This window comes from Geotrypetes seraphini, chromosome 1 (assembly GCF_902459505.1).
Source record: "Geotrypetes seraphini chromosome 1, aGeoSer1.1, whole genome shotgun sequence".
Classification (NCBI taxonomy): Eukaryota; Metazoa; Chordata; class Amphibia; order Gymnophiona; family Dermophiidae; genus Geotrypetes; species Geotrypetes seraphini.
Window position 1 is genome coordinate 228773845 of NC_047084.1, and position 27686 is coordinate 228801530.

Below are 27686 nucleotides of genomic sequence, written 5' to 3' on the forward strand. Positions count from 1 at the left end.
CATTCAGATTAACATTAACTACATCACTTACAAACAATCATTGATATATTACATAAAAACATATCCCTTCCCTTTTCCCACCCCACCCACCCTTATATTCCATTATCAAGTTTCAAGTTTATTAGGATTTTATATACCGCCTATCAAGGTTATCTAAGCGGTTTTACAATCAGGTACTCAAGCATTTTCCCTCTCTGTCCCGGTGGGCTCACAATCTATCTAACGTACCAGGGGCTATGGAGGACTGAGTGACTTGCCCAGGGTCACAAGGAGCAGCGCGGGGTTTGAACCCACAACCCCAGGGTGCTGAGGCTGTAGATCCAACCACTGCGCCACACACTCCTCCTCATCATATAAAACATGCAATAATAAAATTCCCCCCGCCCTACCATACCGGGAAACAACCAGTCATAGATCTTATCAATCTAACAGTTCAGGAATCCGCACTAGGGTTTCTTATTTGCAAAAGTTTCTGATTATACATTTTACAGTATATATGATTGCTCTGTTCTATGTATGTTGAATTTGTTTGCAATAACAGTGGTACCTTGGTTTGCGAGCATAATTCGTTCCAGAAGCATGCTCGTAATCCAAAGTGCTTATAAATCAAAGCAAAGTTCCCCATAGGCCATAATGGCAACTCAGATGATTCGTTTCACTGACTTAGGGCTCCTTTTATTAAGCTGCGCTAGCATTTATAGCATGCGCTGAAGATTAGCGCGTGCTAACCCCCACGCTATGCAGAAAATACTAACACCATAGAAACATAGAAACATAGAAGATGACGGCAGAAAAGGGCTACAGCCCATCAAGTCTGCCCACTCTGCTTACCCACCCCTGTCTATGCCCTAATGACCCAATTTCCTTATCTTGACCCTCGTAGGGATCCCACATGGGTATCCCATTTTTTCTTAAAGTCTGGCACGCTGTCTGCCTCGATCACCTGCACTGGAAGCTTGTTCCAATGATCAACTACTCTCTCTGTGAAGAAATACTTTCTGGTGTCGTCATGAAATTTTCCGCCCCTGAGTTTGAGCGGGTGCCCTCTTGTGGCCGAGGGTCCCTTGAGAAAGAAAATATCATCTTCTACTTCGACACGTCCCGTGAGGTACTTAAATGTTTCGATCACCAGCTCTATGGAGGCGTTAGCAGGTAGCGTGCAGGGCAATGTAGCGCGCACTAAGCGTGCGCTAAAACCGCTAGTGCAGCTTAGTAAAAAGAGCCCTTAGGTACATCCCTCCGACCCAACCCGACCCTTGAACCGAGCCGAAACCTGACATAACTCCCCGAGTCAAGCCGATACCCGACTCATATCGCTTCTTCTGTCTTCTCCCACTGCTGTCCTCCACTTTCAAACCACACTGAAAATTTTATAGCAGAATATTCTGCCATCTTAGTGAGAAACAAAATTGTCTTACCTTCTAGAGTTTTTTTGTCAATGCTCACATGTGAAGTGAGGGGCCCAAAGTTTGTCTTGATTACCAACAGGCATGCCGAAATATGCCTTGTGGATATACTTTTATTTATTTAAAAATGTGTATACCGCATATTAAGTATGCGGTTTACAAATTACATTCACATTATCTTGAGCTCCCTACGATCGCTAAAAAACCAAACAGGTGTAACACAGGAAGACAGCCTCATCAGACACATTTTTTTTACATCCTCCCCATCACTGGATCACAAAATACCAAGAAAGCATAAGCAGACATTAACAAGTCTTTGCAGATGCTTCTATGGAGTACTTTTCTCCTTTTGTCTTGATAAATTGGCTGCATACATTCCAAAATGCATCTGCCGGATGTTTGTAGCCTCTGGATGCCATCTAAAACAATGCAGATATGTTACCACTTAAGCAGTTGGAACTGAACTGAGCTGATGGGCATAAGGTCTCTATAGTTATACTATGCTACTATTTAAATTGATGGAAAGTTCTTGAAGTTTCTCTAAGGGCCCATTTTACTAAGACCTATGGCCAATATTAGCGCAACAGGTGCCTACCACCTGCAAAAAAAGGGTAAATTTGAAAATATCACTGTCCTGGTCACAAAAGCAAAGTTTGATGGGAATAATAGCCATTTTCTATATTTTTGTGGAACAGGCAATTAAGAAAGAAAACTTATTGCTCAGGAACAAAATATGTTACATAGTGTTATGTTTTAAAATGATGTTCTTTTGATTTCACTTATGTTGGTTCTGTATACTGCCTAGAATTTGCAGATACTGTGGTTTACAAATATTTTATAAACAAATAACTCATAAAAGCGATTGTTTCCAGTGAGTCATGGAAATGTACAAATAATGTTTAAAATCAACAGTTTTCATTTGGATCCAGTTTACTCAGGGAAAGATTAAACAGGATGGATGATCACAAGGGATTCTTTGAAGCATGTACCAAGTCATGAATGGTTGAATGGTTCTATTCTTCTGTTCTGTTAGAGTGAACCATTTCAGAATTGCATCTACTAGGCCAATCTCACTGAATCTGCTAATCATAACATGTTTCATTAAATCAAAAGCTGCTAAGAGATCCAGCTGCATAATAAATATTTTCTTTCCCTTGTCCAGTAAAGATTTTCAATAAAGATTATTTTATTTTCTGAATCAGCAAATCACTTACTTTGGGTAAAGTCAAGGCTAGTTTGCACACTGGTGTTTGGAATGATGGGGAATCATCCACTAAAGAAGGCTGGAAGTAGCTGCTGACAATTGCTTCTCTTGTTAGTTTGTAGAACAGGGCAGTTCCTTTGTACTGAGGTGAAGAATAGTTCCCATATTCATCTACCACCTTGAGTTGAAGATGTAATCTTTGTTTTCTTTGGGAGTGAAAAGTAAGCTTGTAGGTTTTCCCAAAGTCTTTTTCATTATCTATAGAATATCCAACACACACAAAAATATATATATATATATGAATTTTTCTTGTCTTCCTTTATTCTGATAAAGACTAATTTGCATGTGATTACCTGGAAATTTATATTTATTTAATTTTTTAGACCAGAAGTAAACAATATGAGGGTAATTCTATAAAACAGTGGCTAACATTTATGCAGCAGTTACATGCATACATGTTTAAAAAGCAAAGTTGCTTATCTGTAACAGGTGTTCTCCATAGACATCAGGGGAATGCAGCCACACTTGCTGGAGAAGTCCTTTGACTGAGCCTGCATGTGGGAGCTCTCCCCTAGAATTAGTAGAATTAATTTATTTATTTTTTCTACTGAGCTTGTGCAGATTACCTTGCCACTGGGATTCCGCCTTCCAACTGTCAGTTATGTAACTAGCTAATAGAAATAGTGAAAAGAGGGGATGGCGGGCAGGCAAGTGTGGCTGCATTCCCCTGCTGTCTACGGAGAACACTTGTTGCAGGTAAACAACTTTGCTTTCTCCGGAGACAAGCAGGGATAATGCAGCCACACTGCTGGTGAGTCCCTAGCTGAAAAGTGAGATGGGTGGAGGTAAAGGACTATACTGCAAATAAATTTTAAAGCACTGACTGTCCAAACTGTGTATTTTGTACAGAAATGTGATCCACACAATAGTGTTTTGTGAAGGTGTGAACAGAGGACCAAGTTGCTGCTCTGCAGATATCCGCTATTGGAACTGATCTTAAGTTTGCAACTGAAGAAGCTGTAGGACATAGTTAATATGCTCCAACTTGACATGGAGGTGATAACTGAGCTCTAGCACAGCAGAAAGAGATGAAGAGATAGTTCATGTAGATACTGCATTCCCTTGAGTAGCTGAATTAAAGGAGATGAAAAGCTGATTAGTCTTCCGGAGAGTTGCAGTCTTATCCAGATAATAAAGCAATGCTTTCTTGCAATCCAGCGTGTGAAGACTTTGTTCCGCAGTGAGGTGGGGGAAAAAACGATGGTAAAACTATAGACTGTTTAATGTGATAACTAGTTGCAACTTTGGGGAGAAACTTGGGATGAGTGTGGAGCACCTTTGTCGGAAAAAATTTAAGATATGGAGCATAGATGACTAATGCTTGCAACTCGCTACCCCATCTTGCTGAGGCAAGAGCTACCAAAAATGCTGTTTTCCACTTAAGGAAAGGTAATGAAGCAGATCCTAGTGGTTCGAAGGGATCTTTCATCAAATGGTCCAACACCACATTGAGGTTCCAGGGTGAAGGTGGTGTACGAAATGGAGGACGAAGGTTGTAGATCCTCGCAGAAATTGAAATAGTAAAGGATGTTGTGAAACAGGTTTTCCATCTATCCATGAATGGTATGCAGAAATGGCTGATAGATGGAGTCATACTGAATCAGATAAATATAACAAGTAGGTAATTGAGCAGTGAAACAGATCCTTAGCCTGTGAATTTGCTCATGTGGAAAAATACTTTCACTTCAATTGATAAGATTCTCTTGTAGATGGTCTTCTTGCTGCCAGGAGAACTTCTTTTACTGATGAGGATATTGGGAGCTCCGCAAGGATTGTCTGTTCAATTTCCATGCTGTGAGATTGAGGCTGCGAAGATTGGGATATAACAGGTGACCGTTCTGCTGGGAGAGATGAGAGGGGTGATCTCCTAACAGAAGTGGAGCAGCGTCCAGAAGGTCCAGATCTGTCTGGGCCAGCAAGGTGCAATGAGAATCAGCTGGGTTACGTCCCTGATGGTAAATGGTCTTCTGAAGAACTTTGGAGATCAATGGAGTTGGTGGGAAAGGGTGAAATTCCATGGCATGGAAAACACATCTCTGGTGACTGCATGAAGAGCATGTCTTAGGGAGCAATATTGAGTACATTGAGCACTGGTTGCTGAAGCGAACAAATCTATCATGGTAGTACCCCATTGGTGAAAAATGTTGCACACTACCTCTAGGTGCAAAAGTCCACTTGTGAGGATCTAGCTTGCAGCTGAGGGAATCTGCAATGGTATTCATTTTCCCTGGAATGTATACTGCTTGTATGTCTATGGAAAGAGAAAGAGCAAGGTCCATAGGCGGTAAGCTTCTCTGCAAAGGGGACCCTGAGCCTCCTTGTTTGTTCAGGTAGAACATGACCACTTGGTTGTCGGTTTGAATCAAGAGTCGTGTGTTGTGAATCCAAATACTGCACTAATGAATTGCTTCTTGGGTGGTGCTTGAGATGACATTGAAGCAAGCAATTTGAGCAGAATTGCATAGCAGTACATTAGTACAGTATTTGAAAAAAATCCATGATTCCATGGGGTCAGGATTTTAAAGGAACTGAAAATGGTATCCTCAGATAAGATGTTTGTTGAAAAGTGGATGATAATCCTTAATCGATGCTCTAGAGCAGGGGTGTCAAAGTCCCTCCTCGAGGGCCGCAATCCAGTCGGGTTTTCAGGATTTCCCCAATGAATATGCATGAGATCTATTTGCATGCACTGCTTTCAATACATATTCATTGGGGATACCCTGAAAACCCAGCTGGATTGCGGCCCTCGAGGACCGTCTATGACACCTGTGCTCTAGAGACTTGATGATATTGCTTAAAGAAACTAAAGAAGTGATGGAGAAAGAGTTATGTACAAAGGCAGGTTTAATTGAGATGGAGCTTCAACAGAAGATGGAACAAGAGGAGTTTAAGAAGCAGTGTGAGGATTTGCAGAAGTCAATAGTTTTGTTCTGTGATGGTATAAAACAAACTAAGGTAAAAAAGCTGAAGCGGGATGAGAAAGACTATCAAATGGACTGGGTGTATTCCTGAAATAAAAGAATAAATATTGTGGGCCAAAAGAAAAAAGTGATATTTGACAGTTCATCTGGAGAGATGCCAAGGCCATGAGTGATGATTTCAGTGAAGTATCATCAGAAAAGCCTGGAGAAGGAGAAGTCGCAATAAGAGGGAGACGACCCAGGGGATGAGCCCGACAGCTGCAAAGAGGGAGAAACCAGGTTCAATATCACGGCAACGTGCAAACAAGATCAATACAGAATCGACAGTAATAAATTTGACATCCATTCCATTGTCAGAAACTCTGAATTCTCTGTTGAATTTAGGTCTAGGCTTTGTGATATCTCACCCTCCGGATTTTTTTAAGTTAAAAATAGCCTTTCATAAATTGAAAGTATTTTTCAAGCAGGATGAAGATAGCTATGAACAAGGGCAGAATGATGATGATCAAGTCAACAAAGTACTAGGAGAAATGTCAATTTGTAAGAAGAATTCTTCATGGGTCCCTCCAGGGCTAATGGACCTTATGATTCAAATATTCCGAGATCTGGTGTTGTTATCCCTATCTGAGTTGGAGCAGGAATGGTGTTATCATGACTACCCTAGGAATATAGCAAATGATGAAAAATATGGATTACAGCAGCTAATGGAGAATGAGAAGGTGATTGTATTGAAAGCCAATAAAGGAGGTGTGATGGTCCTTATAGATAGGACAGAATATGAAGCGGAAGCTGAATGACAACTTTGAGATATGAGAGCATATAAAAAATTGGATCAGGATCCTACTAAGAATCTGAAGATGCTGATAATTGAGTGGGTGACCAAGTATTATAAGGATGGTGTCATTACCCTGAAGGAATGCCAATTTTTGATTGAGAAATATCAAATGATCCAAGGATTTATTTTGTGCCAAAGATCCATAAAACTTTGCTAAAACCACCTGGAAGACCGATAGTCAATACACATCAAGCGATACTTGAACCTTTATCTAAGTTCATAGATTTTTTTTTCTAAGCAAAGAGACTGTGAAGGTGAAATCTTTTATTAAAGATTCATCTCACTTTTGCATCTGTTTCAAGAAAATAATGTGAACATGGAACATGTGTGGTTGGTGACATTAGATGTCAATTACCTCTACACTCATATTCCCCAAGTTCAGGCATTGGGAATAATAATGGAAGTTCTTCGATGTAGAAACCCCCCAACGTATTCCGACAGAATTTTTGATGAAACTCACAAAATGAGTGATCCATTGTAATTACTTTCAGTATCAAACAGAGTTTTATGAACATATCCAAGAGGTGGCCATGGGGGCTATGTTGGCTCCCTCAGTGGCCACTTTGCATATTGCAAGATTTGAGGAACTGTTTGTTTATGGTTCAGTCCATTTTGCAAAAGTAACGTTTTGGGTCTGTTTTTTGGACAATGTTTTTTTCCTGTGGCAAGGATCAACTTAAGGATTTTCTTAAATATCTCAATCCTGTAGTTGAAGAAAACTAGAGCACCTGAGCAAGGACTTGAATCTGTTCATTTTGACCCTCAAGGAGTTTGAGTAGTGCTTGTTGATGATATTATTATGGAACTGTGGCAAAAGTCAGTATTTTGTGTGCTAATAAAACACTGTTATTTGGACTAAAGAAGTGTTTTGAATTTTAACTTCCAATCCAGCTATTACCTAACTTTCTGCCAACTCTCAAATCCGCTCAGTCTGGCTTATGTACTTGTCAAATCAGGCTGGTCTGTCTAGGCCAGGCCTAACACCCGGTCACAATATTAAACTTGTAATCTGCCAAACAAGTTTAGATTGTGCAGAATAGGGATGCTTTAAAAAAAAAAAAAAAAAAAAAAAAAACGCACTCAAAACAAATAATTATTGTACATAGTAGGGTACCTGATAATCCTATTTTCCCACCACCATCATTCTCTCTTTTCTATTATATGCCAGAGCAGAAATAATTTATTTATGATAAATCTTCATTTAGGGTGTTTTCCATCTGTGTATCCATGGAAAATGGGAGCCTTTTTTAATTAAATCTTAGCACATGCTAAATGCTAAGAAGGCCATAGGTATAAAATGGACTTCTTAGCATTTAGCACATGCTAATTCCATTAGGGTATACTATGCTTTAATAAAAGAGTCCCTAAGGCTGTTATTGTCATTACCTATGGATCAAAATTAGTTCACAAGAGTTTTAACAACATGGATAGTGTTTGTGATTCATCATGTAAGGATGCTAATTTATAGCAAATTATCACTGTATGCATATTGTATTTCATTATCACTTTCCTATGATTCCAAAACTATTGCTGACATTAATATTCTTTACCTGAGGCAGATATGTTCCCACTAAATTTAAAATAAATCTGCTCTCCTTCTTGCATTGGAAATTGTTCGGAAGGCTCTGGAGGTCCATTGTAGCCTTCTGCTCGCAAGTGTGGAATCTCCCAGTTTAGTTCTTTGGAGGGCACCAATTCAACAATTGCTTTTTCCATGTTATCTTTTTTTCGGTAAAATATCACATTCACCATGGTGTTGTGAGCTGCTCGATCCAGAGCCTGAATAAAAAGCACTAAATGTGCACTGTCCATAACTGATGCAAGTCGAACGACAATAAAACTAAAGAAGAAAAGAAATATAAATATGTTAATCACACAATTAAGGGCAATTTTAAAACAAGTTGCTTACATTTATATGCCAACTGTGCACCTAAATGTATTGACATACTGACATTTGTCTGCAAAAATGTCATTTGGGGGCCTAAGTATATGGAGGAAAAAACTTACAAAGGAAACTAAATTAAATTAAAGGAAAGCAATTCACCATTATAAAGATTTTTTAATGTGCAAAAAGAGAATATTTCTCTGGTCAAATGGGATCTGTGCCTGATAGGCTCTAAAAGGATATCTTTTCAACCATCTGACTAAGGTGGACAATCTTTTGCAGTCTAATGATTTTTGTTTGCCAAAACAACCACTTCATTTTTTGAAGGGAAGATCCTGAAAAAATGAGCAGTGAATGGTCTCAGTAATATTCAAGTCTCTACTGATTTTGAAGAGAATGTTCTAGGAGATAGGACTTGGATTGCCTTTCAGGAGGTGGAGGTGTAGCCACCATCATTAAATCCAGCTTCAACCCAAGACTGACACCGTCACACTAGATTCACTAGAGTATCTTACCTTCTCAGCTCACAACAGAGACCTAACCTTTGCCTTGATATACAGAGCAAAAAACTCCAAAAATAAGGTTGCCAAAGAAACTTCAAAAGAGACCAACAATAAGGCAAAAAAAAAGTCCAAAGGTTCCCAGAGTGGATCAGCTGTGATGAAGACAACTATGTGATAATAGCATTAATAAATTATTTTATAAATTTAGTGAAATAGGGTACCCTTAGTGTGAGGGGTCAGCGACGGGAGCAATCCTCCAACGCTTCACACAACAAGATAGAGGCAACCAGGTCCCCACCTGCACACCATCATCGGATACCCAAGTGTGCTTTAAATCAAAATAACACAATCACCATAAACTTAGTGAACAGTGAACATAAGTGAATTCAATCACAGCTACCACTCTGGGAACCCCCCAGCTGACTCCCAATCCTTGAATGAAAAAAATGAAAAAGAAGACTTAGCTTCAATGAATCTTCATCTGTTATCCAGATGAACAAGATACAAGGCAGATGAACGCCACAGAATACCAGGTTGTGTTATTTAGATTTAAAGCACACTTGGGTTTCCGATGATGGTGTGCAGGTGGGGGCCTGGCTGCCTCTACCTTTGTTGTGTGAAGCGTTGGAGGATTGCTCCCGTCGCTGACCCCTCACACTGAGGGTACCCTATTTCACTAAATTTATAAAATAATTTATTAATGCTATTATCACATAGTTGTCTTCATCACAGCTGATCCACTCTGGGAACCTTTGGACCTTTTTTTGCCTTATTGTTGGTCTCTTTTGATATACAGAGCACCACATTGTCCAATGTCCATCTTAGATAACCTGCTAGCCATCCTTAGCAAACTGGTCATCACATACAACTGGGTCACCATACTTGGAAACTTAAACTTTGCAAACTACCCAAACAAGACTGGATCCCTGGCAGACTTCATCACTTCACTATCAGACTTAGGCTTCCAGCAAATGGTCCCCTCGCCATATCATTCAGAGGGCCACAACCTAGACCTAATCTTTATTCAAAAAGATATCCAGCCTATCACAGGAACTCCAGACTATACCAGCAAACCAGTACCCTGGTCTGATCACCACGTGATCACATTCAACCACACCTACACAACAAATCAACCGTCAATCAAAAAGCAAACTCAACATAAGAAGATATACACCAGCAATGCTATCAACTTAGAATATCTCTCCACAGGCCTTTCTAACCTAGTGGGAACATTAAAAACCCAATTCCAAATCTGTTGAGGCGGTTGAGGACTGGTACATTGAGGTAGAAACCATAAATGAAGGGCTAGCCACAGTAAAAAAGGTCAAATACTATCCCCACAAATATTCCTCCCCCTGGTTTACTGATGTCTTAAGAACTAAAAAAAGAGAACTAAGGAAAGCAGAAAGGAAATGGTACAAATCCAGGTTTAACAGTGACAGGTCCAAATGGAAGGAACTGCATGAAGAATATAAAAAAACCACCCTGGAGGCTAAAAAGACATACTACTTCCAACAACTATTAAAGACCCCCAACAGATCAAAAAACCTTTTTTCAGCTAACAAAAAAAATATTCACATCGCAAGAAGACAACCGATGCCTTAACACCCAACTCAACAGTGAAATGCTCTCAGATTACTTTGCTGACAAAGTAGGCAAAATACGATCTCACCTTGACTCAACCATGACTCAGACAAGATAATTAAAACTACAACTGGAAACCTAACTCACTTTGAAACCATCTCTCATGACAACATCACCAAGATACTAGATGCTGTATGCCCTTCTGGCTCCAACCTGGACCCCTGTCTGCCACACCTCCTGGTGGCTGTGAAAGATGTCTTTCTAGGCTCCATTCTTCCTCTCATCAACACCTCTCTAAAAACAGGTGTAGTGCCAGCATACTGAAAGCCAGTGCTTATCATATTGATGTTGTAAAAAAAAACCCAGACTCAACCCTAACGTACCCAACAAATTTAGACCTGTCTCCAACCTACCCTTCGGCTCCAAGATCCCACAAAAAAACAGTGTTGAACCAATTACACTCCTTCATCAATGAACAAAGAACCCTAATCCCCCTTCCAATCAGAATTCGGAAAATTCCATAGTACTTCTGCGGCTCTGAAATTGGAATCCGAAACATTGTGTTACGATGGTTTGCCTCCTTTCTGAATAATAGATCCCAAAGCATACTGCTCAATGATGCACTATCAAAACTGAAACTGATCAAATACGGTGTTCCGCAGGGGGCTCTGCTATCCCCCCCCTATTATTCAATTTCTACATTAGGCCAGTCCTAGACATAGCCCACAAATATCAAATACAAATTCAATCCTTTGCAGACGACATCCAACTATACCTACCATTAGGAGAAAACTGCAATACCCAGATCACGAAACTCCTAAAATTCCTCTCAGAAATAAAAAACTGGATGAGCGCCAACAATTTGCAACTAAATGCCTCCAAAACAGAACTCCTTTGGATCCACAAAGAACACTGCAACCTCGCCCATCCTTCACTATGTTGGGACTCGACCACCTTAACTGCAAAGGACCAAGCATGCAGCCTTGACTCTAACCTGTCACTTTACAACCATACCTCTCAGGTTGTATCTTCCTCATTTTACTACCATCAACTCCGAAAAATAAGGAACTGTTTTTCTGAATCTGACTTCATCCAACTACTCTATGTCTTAGCCCTTTCCTGCATGGACTACTGCAACACCCTATTCAACAGTCTAACGGTAAACAACATATGACGTCTCCAACATGTACAAAATTCAGTAATCGGACTTCTAAAAAACCTTCATGCCCATGACCCTGTCTCCTAAGCTCTATCGTCAGCTCACTGGCTGCCGATGACCAAATGTTGTGTCTTCAAGAGCTTGATGCTAGCATTCAAATCTTTGCATGGCATGGTGCCAGACTACATGATGGCAAAGTTTCCTCCATACGTGCTGAACAAGTCCCTCAGCTCCCAGGATGAAATATGTTTATTTATATACTGCTCTTCGATTAAAACATCAGTGCAGTATACAAGAACACCTCAAAACGCCTCCTGGTCATGCCCTTCAACTGCAAACTGCCAAAAGACATTCCTACTTCCACTTCATACCGAACTACTGGAACCAACTGCCCCCACAGATCATATCCCTTGAAAGACTCCCCAGCTTTAGGACAACAATAAAAACATACCTCTTCACCTAACTCCTCTGTCCAAGACTGATGGATTACAAAGAAGCATATATTAGTACTAGATCCCAGTATGTATCACGTTTTAAAAAAAACCTGGTATTGAAACATCTTCCAGTGTAACTATAACAAATTTAACTTGTAACTTTACATTATGTATATTGGTATTAGATCCCTAATGTGTGTCTAGTTAGGATAAAAACTTGTATTGAAAAACTGGCACTAAGGATAACTATGGCAAACTTTAACCTCTGAACTCTATTTTATGTTTATTGGTATTAAAACCCTAGTATTTATAGAATTAGGACACAACCTTGTATCGTAAAATTGTTCTGTAGCTGTTAACTGCATTTTATGTATGTTTAACCTGTAACCCATTCTGAGCTCCCTGGGGAAAACGGGATAGAAAATGAATTAAATAAATAATACTTTGAAAGAGACTCTGTCTCTGTTGAATCGATATGGTAAATCTTATTGTATGTTTGATAGTTGTCTAAAATATTTGATGATTATTGCATCTATATACTGTTCTTAATGGTTGAACATTCACTTAAGTTTGGGTAATTTTCCTCATTTAGTAGGAAATATTATAACTAACGAATCCCAAGCCTCGGTCTCATGTCAGTGACCGGACTTCTTGTTACCTAAATCATGAGCATTGTATAATGCTGTCTGATGTTCTAAAAAAAACCATACCATTCCTTACATGGTTTATGAGATTTACCAAATCCTGTCATTTATTAAAAAAACAAGTGCCACTCAATTTTTAAGTTCAATCCACTTGGCTCCTCAGAATGCATGTGAAAGATCCACTATAGTAGATCATGTTTTCTGTAGTAGACTATGATTTCTGTAGTAGACCATGTTTTCTATCACCTTTTCTTGGCATCAGTGGCACATGACCCAGAATAAAACATTGGAATTCCTTAGCGCCATGACTATTGTGCTGAAATGCTGAACTAATGTTTCTACTACTCTGTTACAGGTCAGACTGCTGTGATGTTCTCCCATTCTGACCCTGAAGGGTTTAGATCAGGGGTGCCCAAAAGGTCGATCGTGATCAATGAGTAGATCGCAAGGGCAAAGCGAGTCGATCGCGAAGACTTGCTTTGCCTTTGCATTCTCCCTGGTTCCCCAACGGGCCCACAAGCCTCCACCCCCCAACATCAATTCTGATGTCGGAGAGGAAGTTCCGGGCCAGCCAATCGCTACCTGGCTGGCCTGGAACTTCCTCTTCAACATCAGAATTAACATTGGGGGGAAGAGGTTAGTGGGTCCGGCACTTGTGCAGGGGCTGCACAGGCCTGCAAAAGAAAGACAGAGAGAAAGAAAGGGGGGCATGGAGAGAGAAAAAAAATCTAAGAAAGGGGGTCAGGGAGAGAGAAAGAAAGAAGGGAGCAGAAAGAAAGAAGGGAGGGGGCAGGAAGAGAGGAAGAAAAAGTTGGGGAGGGAATGGAGTGTGGCAGGTGGCAGAGGGCAGGCAGGCAGGGAGAGAGGAAGAAAAAATTGGACTCATGGATGGACAGAGAGAGATGTTGGGTGGGGAATGGAATGAAGTCTGGAGGAGAGGAAGCATGCAGAAGGCAGAAAGAAGGGAAGAAATATTGGTTGCACAGTCAGAAGGAAGTGCAACCAGAGACTCATGAAATCACCAAACAACAAAAGTAGGAAAAATGATTTTATTTTCAATTTACTGATCAAAATGTGTCCGTTTTGAGAATTTATATCTTCTATATATTTTGCACTATGGTCCCCTTTTACTAAACCGCAATAGCAGTTTTTAGCGCAGGGAGCCTATGAGCGTCAGGAGCAGCGCGGAGCATTCAGCACAGCTCCCTGCACTAAAAATATGGGCAGGAGGGATCCCAGGCCCTCCTGCCCCAGTGCAGCTACCCCCCCCACACACATCTGGCCCCCTACGCCACCGATTGGCCCCCCAAACACCCCAACCCCCACCTGCCGACCCCCAGACATTAAACCAAAATATTTTGTTCTATAAAGGAAAAATATGTACTCTGTCAGCTGTGCTGTTTATACCTTGCTGTATCAATTATTCATCTACATCTTTCATAATATTACCCCCCTCTTCTACAAAGCTGCGCTAGCGGCTGCTGCACGGCAACAGCCCCGAAGCCCTTTAAATCTCTATGGGCTTCAGGGCTGTTACCGCGTGGCTTTGTAGATGAGATTAGTGTTTTTTAAAGTCTTATCTAAAAGTGTATCTAAGACATATTAGTTATGCTCCCCCCCCCCCCTTATAGTCTTCATAATACAATTATCCCCATCAGCTGAGTGGTTTCTTCACTGCACAGTTCATTCCCTGATGAGTTTTTTTTTTTGTTTTCTTGCAGAATAAAGGTCCACTGCCCTGACGTAGCTGAAAAGAGAAACGCCAGCTAGCTAACATCAGCAAGAAGGACTGGCAAGGACAGCAGGAGCATAGACCACCTGCATTGAATAACGGAGACCCTGTCTAAGCTAAGTGTTTGAGGTTTTTTGATCTATTCAGTATGCTGTGAACAAATGAATGAGATTATTTTTCCACGTATGCATTGAATCTACATTGACCTTGGACAGGATGGGGTTTTGAGCCAATAAGGTAGCTACCCTTTCTAGTGTGGATGTTCAGTTTTACACACTTACAACACATGGGGATCTGAGGCTCTTTCCCCTTTAATTCAGTCATAAGTAAATGTGAAACTTTTTGTTGAAAGAAGAGCATTCTTCATAAATTCTTAAGCAGTGATATATGCATATAAATCAACTTGAGAGGCGTATTTATAGTGACTATTTTGTTCTCTATCATTTCTGTATATGTTTTTGGTAACTAGTGGGGTTCTCCAGGAGTTTGTACTGGGACCACTGATTTTTAAGATATACTGTATATCAATGATCTAGAGATGGGAATAACTAGTGAGATAATTAAATTTGCTGATGATACAAAGTTGTTAAATTGCAGGAGGATTGTGAAAAATTGCAAGAGGACCTTGTGAGACTGGAAGACTTGAGTGTCACAGTGGCAGATGACAGTGGCAGTTTAATGTGAGCAAGTACAAAGTGATGCATGTGGGAAAGAGGAACCCAAACTATAGCTATGTGATGCTGGGTTCTGTGTTAGGAGTCATTGCCAAGGAAAAGGATCTAGGTGCCATTGTTGGGGATATGTTGAAACTCTCAGCTCAATGTGCAGCGGCAGCTAAGAAAGCATATAGACTGTGGGAATTGTCAGGAAAAGAATGGAAAACAAAGATGAAAATGTTATAATGCCATTGTATCGCTCTATGTTAAGGTCTGCACCTTGAATAGTGTGCAATTCTGGTTGCCATATCTCAAAAAAGACGTAGTAGAATTAGAAAAGGTACAGAGAAGGGTGGTGAAAATGATAAAAGGGATGGGACAACTTCCCTCTCAGGAAAGGCTAAAGCAGCTAGGTCTCTTCAGCTTGGAGAAGAGAAGGCTCAGGGGTGATTTAATAGAGGTCTATACAATACTGAGTGGAGTGGAAAGGGTATATGTGAATCATTTGTTCACTCTTTCCTAGAATACTAGGACTGGGGGGCATACAATGAAGCTACTAAGTAGTAGATTTAAAACAAACTGGAGAAATATTTTTATACTCAACGTGTAATTGGACTCTGGAATTCACTGCCAGAGAATATGGTGAAATCAGTTAGCTTAGCGGGGTTTAAAAAAGGTTTGAATAATTTCCTAAAGGAGAAGCCCAAAGGCCATTATTGAGATGGCTTGGGGAAATCAACTGCTTATTCATAGTATAAGCAGCATAAAATTTGTTTACTGCTTGGGATCTTGCAGGTACCTGTGACCTGGATTGGCCACTGTTGGATACTTTGCTTGATGGACCTTTGGTCTGTCCCAGTATGGCAATTCTTATGTTCTTATGTTTAAAATCAGTAGATCTTCTAATGATCTAAAGAAAAAAGCCCTGGTTATTGTCATGCAACAGGCATTATTGTCATAACACAGCTTAATGAATATGTGTCTTACCTGTCTAAATGTTCATCTATTTCAAAAGAAACAAGGCCATTCTGCATATTTCTCACAGCAATGTCTTCTAACACAGCCCACTGATCTTCTTTGGTTCTATAGCCCAGTACTTTGAGGGACTCACTACGATTATGCCCATGTTTTCTTACAGATGCACTCTGTGTCCTGGATGTCCACATAACATGAAAAAGGAGCTAATTAAAAATGTGTGTTAAAATATCAGTATTTACACGTAGATGTAAATATTTCTGAGTACATTTTCAATAAGGACCCTAACTGGCAACTTAAGTTTGTATTTTTCACCTAGCAAGGACCCAAACTAGGATTGCTACGGAAATGATAAATAGTAGTAGCATTAAACTGATATTCAAACAGAGTACACATATAAACTGTGTTTGAAGATTTAGTTGTTAGCATTGAAAAGTACATACTATAAGCCAGGGGTAGGGAACTCCGATCTTCGAGAGCCATATTCCAATCGGGTTTTCAGGATTTCCCCAATGAATGTGCATGAGATCAATTTGCATACACATCTTTCAATGCATATTCATTGGGGCAATCCTGAAAACCCGACTGGAATATAGGTCTCAAGGACCGGAGTTCCCTACCCCTGCTATAAGCCATTAAAATCAAGGCTGTAGGTGTAAATGTGGGGCAGGGGAAGGGCTCCCACTTACATACATAATACTGCAAGTTCTTTAAGTTATGCGCATCCCTGCAATATTTGGACTTCCACTCTTATGTCAGGTCTATGGCTGGTGTAACTGCAGACATGTAGATGCTCGGGTATAGGGTAATGCTAGTATTCTATAATAGCATCTGGGTATCCAGATGACACTGTGGAATAGGATCCTACCATGTGCCCTTGAGGCGCCTAAATAGAGACACCCAGTTGTAGAGCTGACCCCTAATTTTACATCTATAGTTTGTAATCAAAACTTTGAATACGTGTAGAATTTCGTGATTAAATACACATTATGAAAGGTCATTTAAAAATTAAGGTGGCTAGAAATCCAATTATGATTTCAGCCAGTCTACCCATATAACTCTTTTCCCCCCACCTATCTAGTGACAAAGGACTCCATAAAATAAAACCCATGTTCCGAAACATGTGAACTTCTACATTGGAAAAATTTAGTAGATAGTTATTAACCTGGGTGCATACTTTTGCTTTCATTATTGATACATGAAAAAGTATTTACAATGGTTTGTGGGTTGTTGGGTTTTTTTTTTTCCATATAAACCATCCTCCTGTGACCTAATCCTGCTCTGGCGAATGCCTCCATAGCATGCAAACCTCAGCCTACTTATCTGACATTTCTCTGTGGATCCTTCAATAAAAATGATTTTATTGTCCCATTTCAAGAGGCCCTTGGAACTTTTTATCTCTGACAGGTTCTTTGGATCACATACCATCATCTGAAACTTATCCCCCTCTTACAAAACAGTGGAAGCAGTTTTTAGCGCAGGCTAGCGTGTGAATGCTCTACGCTGCTTCTGATGCTCATAGGAACGCTATGAGCATTGGGAGCAGTGCAAAGCATTTAGCACACTGGCCTATGCTAAAACCGCTTTCACATTATTATAAAAGATGGTGTTAACGTGGCCAAACTCACCTTTCCCTTTGAAACCTTCTGCCCTCTTTCCCCGTTCTCTATTTCTATCTCTTCGGTTCGTAGACTCGGAATCATCTTCGACTCCTTTCTGTTTTTCTCTGCACATATTCAATAGACTGCTAAACCCTGTTATTTCCATCTTTATAAGATCACCAAAATTTGTCTTTTCTTTTCTGAGCACACTATCACAACCTTTATATACACTGTCATCATCTCTTATTTAGATTACTGTAATTTGTTTCTCAGAGGTCTCTCACAAACCCCTTCCTTTACAAAGCCATGCTAGCATTTTTAGCGCCGGCCACAGCGGTAACAGCTCGGATGTTCATAGGAATTCTATGATCATCAGAGCTGTTACCATGGTGGTAGGCGCTAAAAAAACTACAGCTGCCTTCTAAAGGAGGGGGAACCATCACTCTTCTCTTCAGCCTGTACAAAATTCTGCTACACAACTTATCTTGCAGCATTTACAGCTTATACAGAATACTGATGCTCTGCTTTTTAATGGAGCCAAATAGCTCCCATTTAGTAATAGCTTCACTGGTTACCAATTTCAAAACATACTGATTTCAAATGGTTGTGCCTTGTTTTTAAAATATGTCACATTAGTCTGCCAGAATATTTATCTAAAAACCCGATTTGGCATGTCAACTCTAGATCATTGAATTTGTCTCAAGAATTTTGCTTCAGCTACCTGGCCTTGAAGAAATATGTCTTTTGACCATAAGAAAAATAACTTTTTCATATGTGGGTCCAGTACATTGGAACTTTTGGTTGGACAAATTTCACAATATACTTTCTTAGCCCGTTTTTTTGTGTTTAACTTGGAAAGAGAGGCAATGAAACTCTTGATATGTACTCAACCTTGAAAACATAAACTGCGCGGAAAGAAGTTCTCTTCAGATGATGAAGTGAAAAACACCACAGTGATTTAACAAAAAAGTGATTTAACAAAAAAAGTCTGCACGTCTTTAAATCGATTTTGAAACACTGCAAAAAAATGTATTCAATTTATTTCAGTTAGCCCTCAAATAATTCAAATTGTGATGCTCAGCTGATGTTAGATATCCCAATTCTTTGACCTTATGGGTTGCTGATGAATTAAATCATCTATGAAAATTTGTCAGCTGACTGTGAACTTCTGTCAAGGAGTACAACTGCTTCCCCTTTGTCTGTCCTGTGTTCCACAATATATGGATAATTACACATATCTTGCAATGCAACCCAACTTTCCTTGTGTCAAATTATGCAATAACTTCCAAACTTGAGTACCAATTTTTCAACCTCTCTTTAATATAGCTTATTTAAATATAAATAAAAGAAGGTCCAGTGGGTCTCAAAAACACTAAATACTTGCTTCCTTATCTAAATATCTATTTAAAATTGCATGCATCTGGTTACTGATGCTGGGTACATACTGCAACTGAAGTTTCCATATGAATTTCTCTAACCCCAAGCAAAATTGAAAAGCATCAATTCCATTGATTGGTATAAATGTCAATCCTCTTGACAATAAAGACTCCTCAACTGTCATTTAGACAAATTCACTATACTGATCTTTTTGTCACTGAGAACCTGTCACTGGTCTGCCTTGTGAAGCACCCCTGCCTTGTCTGTTTTGAGATCTCCATGTGCTATGCCTGCACCTTGAATCCTCCTCCAGGTTGGGGGAGAGGAATATTATCTAATGAATTATCACTTCCATTTGAAATATTAGAACAGTGTGTCGCAAACTGTTCAGGCCAGCGGCCCACTAAATTGGAGGCCACAACTCGAGGGCATCCGGACGAGCATGAACGTCAATATGACGACATCACATACATGCATGATGTACCATATTTTTCGTTCCATAAGACGCACCGGACCATAAGATGCACCCTAGATTTAGAGTATGAAAACAAGAAAAAAACATTCTGAACCAAATTGTGCCCCCAGCCTCCTTCACTCCCTTCCAGGCTGTGCACCCAACCCCACACTCCTTGATAGGCTCTGCACCCAACCCCCACACTCCCTGCCAGGCTCTGCACCCTGTCTCCCCTTCCAGCCAGGTTCTGTACACTGTCTCACCGCCCTGCCCTGTACCCTCTCCCCATCTGCTCCTTGCACAGTCCTATCTTCCTTGAAGTTGCACTAATCCTCTCTTTCATCCCTTCTTCAACCTGTACTTTCAACTCCATCACCCCACTGCCTTCCTGAATCCCTCCATCACCATCCTCTCCTTGTGCTATCCTATTCCTTGTTACGTCCTCTACACAACAGATGCATCCTATCTCCCCATCACTGAACTGACCTGCCCGCACCTTTCATCTTCATGCTGAGCCTGCCCCCTCCAGCACAGTGGAGCAACCACAAGCAGGCACACTCACACAGTGTGCTCCATGCCGCATGCTCATCCGGGCTCTGTTTCCAACAGCTGCGCTCTTCCAGAAAGGTTGGAAAGGGTGGAAAAAGTGTGTCTTATGGATCGAAAGATATGGTAATCACATTGAGATCCACGCATGTGCAGAGTCCCTTCAGACGGAGCCCTGAAAAGAAATGATGTGGAGAGGAGGAGAGGCGCTGGCTTTGGCTGACTGCCTCTCACTGTAGACAAATTAAATGGTAGTACTTTCTCAAAGTATCCAACCAATCTGAAGCCTCAGTGGGCATTTTTTCCTACCTATAACAGTTTGCCTCCTCACACACCCTATCTAAGTACTCTCCAGTTTTCTCTTGCCAACATAATAAGTAAATGGTTTGGGGGATGGGGCAAACAGTGTAACAGCCCTGGGATCCATAGTTCCAAGAGTCCCCTTGGGCTGGGTTGTCCTTTCTCTCCATCTAGCTCTAAAGCCCCCTCACCTGTAAAAATGCAAGGAGGTCACTGGAGGTCACTGGCAAGGCAGTGATTCTCTAGCACTGCCTGTGGCCTCCTCGGCGCTGTTCCACTGCCATGGTCCATACATGTGGAAACAGGAAGTTGCATCAGAGGGGATAGTAAAGGAACAGTGCCAAGGAGGCCACGGACAGCACTAGGGAATCACAGCCCAGCTTGCAACCTCCTTACATTTTAACAGCTATTTTTACCCTTGAAGAGATCTGGAAAATAATAGTGGCACTGGGATAATCTATTACTGCTCAGATGGCTATTGATTCTACTAAAATTGGTAAAGCATTTGGATTCTTACAAGTCTAACTGACTGTAGTACAGAATTTCATTCAAACTCTAAAAATTCAATGAAAGTCTTTAGATGGGGAGAAGGAAAGGACATCCTGGCCCATGGAGGCCCCCTGGAGCAGCTGATTTTTAAAATGGAGGGATGCTGGATAGGAGGGCATTTGGTGTACCGGGGGGGGGGGGGAGAGAGGAAGGGAGGAAGAAAGAAGGGAGAGATGCTGTATGGAAGGGCATTTGGTAGATGGGAAAAATTGGGAGATGAATAATAAAGAGAGGAATTGGAGGGGGGGGGGTCTTTAATTTCTGCCCTGGGCCCCAGCAAGACAAACCCTGTAAGTGAAGCGCAGCCTAACTGTATTATGTAGCATCTCTAGAGTTGAGAGCAGGAGGGCAGAGGGTACCCTTTGGGTTAGAGAAATTTGAACTTCATGTGGGGATGGGGTTGTAGAGGGCTCATATCCCTTTGTAGTTAGGAAATAACTATCTGATGCTTATCAGTGGGGGAAAATAGGAGAATCAGATGGTGCTGACGGGTGTGAGGAAAGGCAGGTGAGCCCCTTTTTACATGGGCAAAATTAGGCATGTTCTTGAAAACATTTATATTGTTACCAATGACAAAACAAGCAGTTATCTAAGTAACTACCTAACTATATAGTCAATTTCTTTTCAAAGTTTTTCTTCTAATGAGCAAAAGAGGAGGTACAGGTAGGTATTAAGATATTATCACATAACTTAGAGGTTTGGTTGGATTCTTATTTAAAGTGGAAAGACCACAGTACTGTAGCTGAGCAGTCCAGAATTCTATGGAGGTTCTTTTACTAAAGGGCAGAGTTAGCACAGGAAAACACACTAAAGCATTTTACAGTATTTTAACGTGTTTATAATTGTTAATTCATGTGTTAAGCAGTTTTTTTAAAAGTATTTTTGGAGGCAACATGCCATGGATGGGGAATGGGCATGGAAGTACTAACAAGCTATCATGTAATAATTAGAGTGCTAAGTGTTCCCTCACTATCTTTTGGCAGGCACTATCCACTAACGGGAACATTAGTACATAACCTGCAAATAAAAAGTCCAAAAAAAGTGCTGCATTAAATTTGGGCTTAGAGTCACTGTGCTAGCTGGCTGGGAGACCTCCAACTGCATTGCGGCCAGTGGGAGGTGCTGCTTCAATACTGTGTTTTCAATCACTAAGGATAAGCAGGTTCCCTGGCGTCATGCAGAGCTAGCTTGTCCCTAACTACTGAAAATATGGTAGTGAAACAGTGCCACCAACTGGCAGGTGGAGGACTCCACTCAGCATAGAAGGAACACTGCCTAGCATGCAGGAAAGTTCCACTTTAGAATGTATTAAGCTCAGATTTCAGTGCACTTAAGTAAAGGGCCCCATGACTAGGGAACTTCACCCATATGTGTCACAAGAGACTTTAACTACTATATAGTGTGTGTGGGGGGGGGGGATTCCTCTTTTAATTAGACCATTTCATTAATTTTTAAATCAATCACCTATTTCAATCATTTGGAATTAACAAATGAACCATTTGAATCCAGTGGGGAAAGTTATTTTGTGCCCTCTGTTTTCCATCCATTGTTAATCATATCTGCTTAGTACTTGATGGGAGATATCTACCACACAAGCAACAACATTCCAAGACAACAAGAGTGGTGTAAAGATCAAATGGAGCCCAAAGGGAGGCATAGGGCACCGAGAGTGGCATCAAGACTCCACTCCACAATGAGAGAGAAAGGTAGCAGAGAGAGAGAAAGGAGGATCGAAGGCATGGAAACGGAGACAGAGAAACAGTGATGTTGGCTGAAAGACCCCTAAAAAAAGAGTCTGTAAAGGACCAAAGCATAACCAATATTAGTCAGAAGGATACAACACATCTAAAGAGTGGTAGTACAGCATCAAGCTTTCTTGGACTGGCACAGAACATCAGCAAAACAGCAGCATAGAACTGAGATTTGCTGGAATGCTGCTGCATAACTCATGAGGAGTGGCAACAGGGTATCACGATTGATTGCAATTCCCCAAAGCAACAAGATTAGCCAGATGAGTCCAAGATTAGCCAGAGGAGCCCAAGAGCATGAGAGGTGAAGACAGTCAAGCTGTATACCTTTGTCCCTTCATGGGAATTTTTAATGAAGAGCCCCCAGAGCTGAGAAAACAAAAAGAGCTTCAAAGACAGATTGGATAAAATTCTATGGAATATGGATAGAGAAAGCAAAGGATGGATTCTTCTTTGCTGTAGTATTTTGTAGTGCAATCTCTCTTAGAATAGAGAGTTACCAGATTTTTGTCTGAAGAAACCCGGACGCATAACCCACCCCATTCCGCCCCTAGCCATGCCCTGCTCCACCTTCAGCCTTGCCCCATTCTGCCTCTAGCCCCTACTGCCGCAAAGCCTTGTCTTTGTTTTCTGACCTCTGGGCCCTGTCTGGAGGGTCTCTGAGCATGCCCTGATGTGTGTGATATCATTCGCGCATGCTCAGAGGCCCTCCAGACGCAGCCAGGAGGTCGGGGCTTTCCAAAATCCAGACAAAGTACCAAGTTTTTTTAAAGTCCATCCGGGCACCCAGACAGTCTTCTAAAAAGAGGACATGCCCGGGTTTTCCCAAATGTCTGGTAACCCTACCCTGGAGTATTTTACTTTCTTTTCTGAACCTGAAGCATGTGTGGCTTTTGACAGTTTAGTAGAAGGAGCAAACAGGACAGATTTTCCTAATGCACTGATAAAAAGAAAATAAGGCATTGGGGGGGTGGGGGGGTGAGGGCTAGCATATCACCAAGACTGGCTAGAAAGTCCAAAACAACACTAGAGGGCCAAAGCAATGGTAACATTGGCCAGATGGTCCCAAAATACCACAAGAGGGTCGAAACAGTATGAGGAAAGATTAAAAAGGTTAGGGTTCTTCAGCTTGGAAAAGAGACAGCTGAGGGGAGATATGATTGAAGTCTACAAAATCCTGAGTGGAGTAGAATGGGTACAAGTGGATCGATTTTTCACTCCGGCAAAAATTACAACGACTAGGGGACACTCAATGAAGTTACAGGGAAATACTTTTAAAACCAATAGGAGGAAAATTTTTTTTCATTCAGAGAATAGTTAAGTTCTGGAATGCATTGACAGAGGTTGTGGTAAGGGTGGATAGCGTAGCTGGTTTTAAGAAGGGTTTGGACAATTTCCTGGAGGAAAAGTCCATAGTCTGTTATTGAGAAAGACATGGGGGAAGCACTGCTTGCCATGAATCGGTAGCAAAAAGTTGCTACTCCTTGGGTTTTGGCCAGGTACTATGGACTTGGGTTGGCCACCATGGGAACGGGCTACTGGGCTAGACAGACCATTGGTCTAACCTAGTAAGGCTATTCTTATGTTCTTAAAGGCCCCAGGAATTTTGAAGGTGGCAAATGCAGCAACAATATTGACCTGCAGGTCCCAAAATAGCGGGACCTGCAGGAGACCGAAATAATAAATGCCGACTTGGACATAGTGGCAATATCCGAAACCTGGTTCACGGACTCTCATGGGTGGGACATGGCTATACCGGGCTACAACTTACTTCGTCAAGACACAGAGGGTAAGTTAGGGGGAGGGGTAGCATTATACCTTAAAGAGGACGTCAAAACGACCAGGATCACAGATGTCAAGTACACCGGGGAATCCCTCTGGGTGAACCTGGCCAGAGGTAGAGAAAAATGCCTGTATCTTGGTGTGGTATATAGACCTCCAAAACAACTGGTAGACAAAGACACGGAACTAATTGAAGACATTGAGAATATCACTCTACGGGGGGATGCTGTTCTGCTAGGGGACTTCAACATGTCTGATGCGGACTGGAACACACTTTCAGCGACAACTAGCAGCAGCAGGAGGCTATTGACGGCCATGAAGGGAGCACGACTTAAACAAATGGTATTGGAGCCCACTAGGGCCCAGGTGATCCTGGACCTGGTACTCACCAACGGGGAAAGCATCTCGGAGGTCTCGGTAGGAGATACGCTAGCCTCCAGTGACCACAACATGGTACGGTTTAACCTTAGGAAAGGTTTCCCTAGATCAAACACAAAAACAAAGGTACTCCACTTCCGAGGCACTGACTTCGAATGCATGGGAGATTTTGTCCATCAGGCACTGCAGAAACAAGCAGAGACGGATGATGTTGAAGCTATGTGGTCAACCCTGAAATCTACCACACATGAAGCAACAAACCTCTACATTAGATCGGTAAACAAACGGCAGAGAAACAATAAACCCCAATGGTTCACTGCTGAGATCTCGTGCCTCGTTAAAGAAAAGAAAAAGGCATTTATTTCCTACAAACATACGGGGGAAGTGGAAGCCAAACTAAAATATACATCCAGGGCTGCAGTGGTCAAAACAGCAGTCAGGGAGGCCAAACTTCGTGTGGAAGAAACTTTAGCGAAGAACCTCAAGAAGGGAGACAAATCCTTCTTCAGGTACATTAGCGACAGGAAAAGAAACACAGACGGGATAGTACACCTAAAAAAACAAGATGGAAAGCACGTGGAATCAGATTCCGAAAAAGCCGAACTTCTGAATGAGTACTTCTGCTCGGTCTTCACCAGCGAGGCACCGGGGCACGGTCCACACTTACAGACGAAGCAAGGTGCGAAAGACCCGTTTTGGAATTTCGAGTTCACACCCGGAGACGTTTACTGAGAACTTACAACACTCAAGGTGAATAAAGCCATGGGTCCGGACAATCTACACCCCAGAGTACTCAGGGAGTTGTGTGATGTCCTGGCGGAACCACTATCCATACTCTTCAATCTCTCACTCAGTACGGGGAGAGTACCCATGGACTGGAAAACGGCTAACGTTGTTCCACTGCACAAAAAAGGTTGCAGAGCAGAGGCTGCGAATTACAGACCGGTGAGTCTAACATCAATAGTGAGTAAACTCATGGAAACACTAATCAAACGTAAAATAGACACATTCCTGAATGAGGAGAATCTACGAGATCCCAGTCAACATGGATTCACCAAGGGTAGGTCCTGTCAATCCAATCTCATTAGCTTCTTTGACTGGGTAACAAGAAAGCTGGACTTGGGAGAATCCCTAGACGTAGTGTACCTAGACTTCAGTAAAGCCTTCGATAGCGTCCCTCACCGTAGGCTGTTGAGCAAGATGAAATCGATGGGGTTGGGAGAAACGCTAACTGCATGGGTCAAGGATTGGCTAAGTGGTAGACTTCAGAGGGTGGTGGTTAACGGTACCCTCTCTAAAATGTCAGAAGTGACGAGTGGAGTACCGCAGGGCTCAGTCTTGGGCCCGCTCCTTTTCAACTTATTCATAGGGGACCTGACTCAGGGGCTTCAAGGTAAAATAACACTATTTGCCGATGACACCAAACTATGTAACATAGTGAGCGGCTCTGATTTACACGATAGTATGACGCATGACCTTTTTTTGTTGGAACGTTGGTCATCTACCTGGCAGCTGGGCTTCAACGCCAAGAAATGCAAGGTCATGCACCTCGGCAGTAGGAATCCGTGCAGAACTTACACCTTAAATGGTGAAACCTTAGCTAGGACTGTAACAGAACGAGATTTGGGAGTTATCATCAGTGCAGATATGAAAGCTGCCAATCAAGTGGAGAAGGCTTCATCTAAGGCAAGACAAATGTTAGGTTGTATCCGCAGAAGTTTCGTCAGCCGGAAGCCTGAGGTCATCATGCCGTTATACAGAACCATGGTGAGACCACATCTGGAATACTGTGTGCAATTCTGGAGGCCACATTACCGTAAAGATGTGCTAAGAGCAGAGTCAGTTCAGCGGATGGCCACCAGGATGGTCTCGGGGCTCAAGGATCTCTCATACGAAGAGAGGCTGAACAAGCTGCGGCTCTACTCTCTCGAGGAACATAGGGAGAGGGGAGACATGATTGAGACATTTAAATACATCTCCGGACATATCGAGGTGGAAGAAGATGTTTCTATGTTTCTAACATTTCCATGAAAACCACAAATCCTCCAAGAATAGGGCAAAGGGAGGGGGGGTTAAGTAATCACAGTTTCTAGGAAAATGAACCTTTTTGAGGAATACCTGATTGGATGCAACCTCGATGAAGTTGCAGAGTAATACTTTTAAAACCTATAGGAGGAAATATTTTTTCACTCAGAGAATAGTTAAGCTCTGGAATGCATTGCCAAAGGATGTGGTAAGAGTAGTAAATGTAGCTGGTTTTAAAAAAGGTTTGGAGAAGTTCCTGAAGGAAAGGTCCATAGTCTGCTGTTGAGACAGACATGGGATGGTAGCATGGAATGCTGTTACTATTTGTTTTTTTTGCCAGGTACTTGTGACTTAGATTGGCCTCTGCGAAGATGAGATACTGGGCTGGATGGATCATTTGTATGACCCAGTAAGGCTATTCTTATGTTCTTAAATATTCATGTACTATCTCCAGGCTTTTACCAAAGAGCTACAAATACAGTCCCATTTCTGGGACAATCAGTTTAAAAGATGTAAAATCAATAAACAAGGAAACAGTGTCATGATTCAGACTCCAAGGCATCAGAGGAAAATTAGCACCAACATCAAGTCAACAAAATCATGCAATTAATATGTTTGACTTTGCTGGAAAACAAAACATTACTCACCGGATTTGTTGCCCTTTGATAGTTTTGGGTGCAGTGGCACTTATAGCCCTTTTATTTTCTGTCTCATCTCCTTGTCTTCTTTTGTCTGGGTTTGGAGGGCAAGGCACAGTTACAGTGAAAGGTTTATGGAATGACTGACTCAAAGGCTGCTGGATGTGCACCATGGGGCTAGTAGATACTACGGACTGATAGATATCATGTTTTACTTTTAGTATTGAAATTATAGATGCATCAATTGGCTGCACCTGCACACAATTTGAGAAAAACACAAAACCAAAACT

At 41.5% G+C, this 27686-nt stretch overlaps 1 protein-coding gene across 1 annotated transcript in view; it reads right to left on the bottom strand.

Moving 5' to 3' along the window:
* The window catches only part of DTHD1 (death domain containing 1), a 70757-nt gene that overhangs the window by 4211 nt on the left and 38860 nt on the right, over positions 1–27686 (bottom strand). The window contains exons 5-8 of the mRNA XM_033947761.1: positions 27406–27650; positions 16011–16175; positions 7977–8266; positions 2621–2868 (exon numbers count right to left, since the gene is read on the bottom strand). Coding sequence (XP_033803652.1) covers positions 2621–2868; positions 7977–8266; positions 16011–16175; positions 27406–27650 — 948 coding nt within the window. The remainder of the gene's footprint in view (positions 1–2620; positions 2869–7976; positions 8267–16010; positions 16176–27405; positions 27651–27686) is intronic.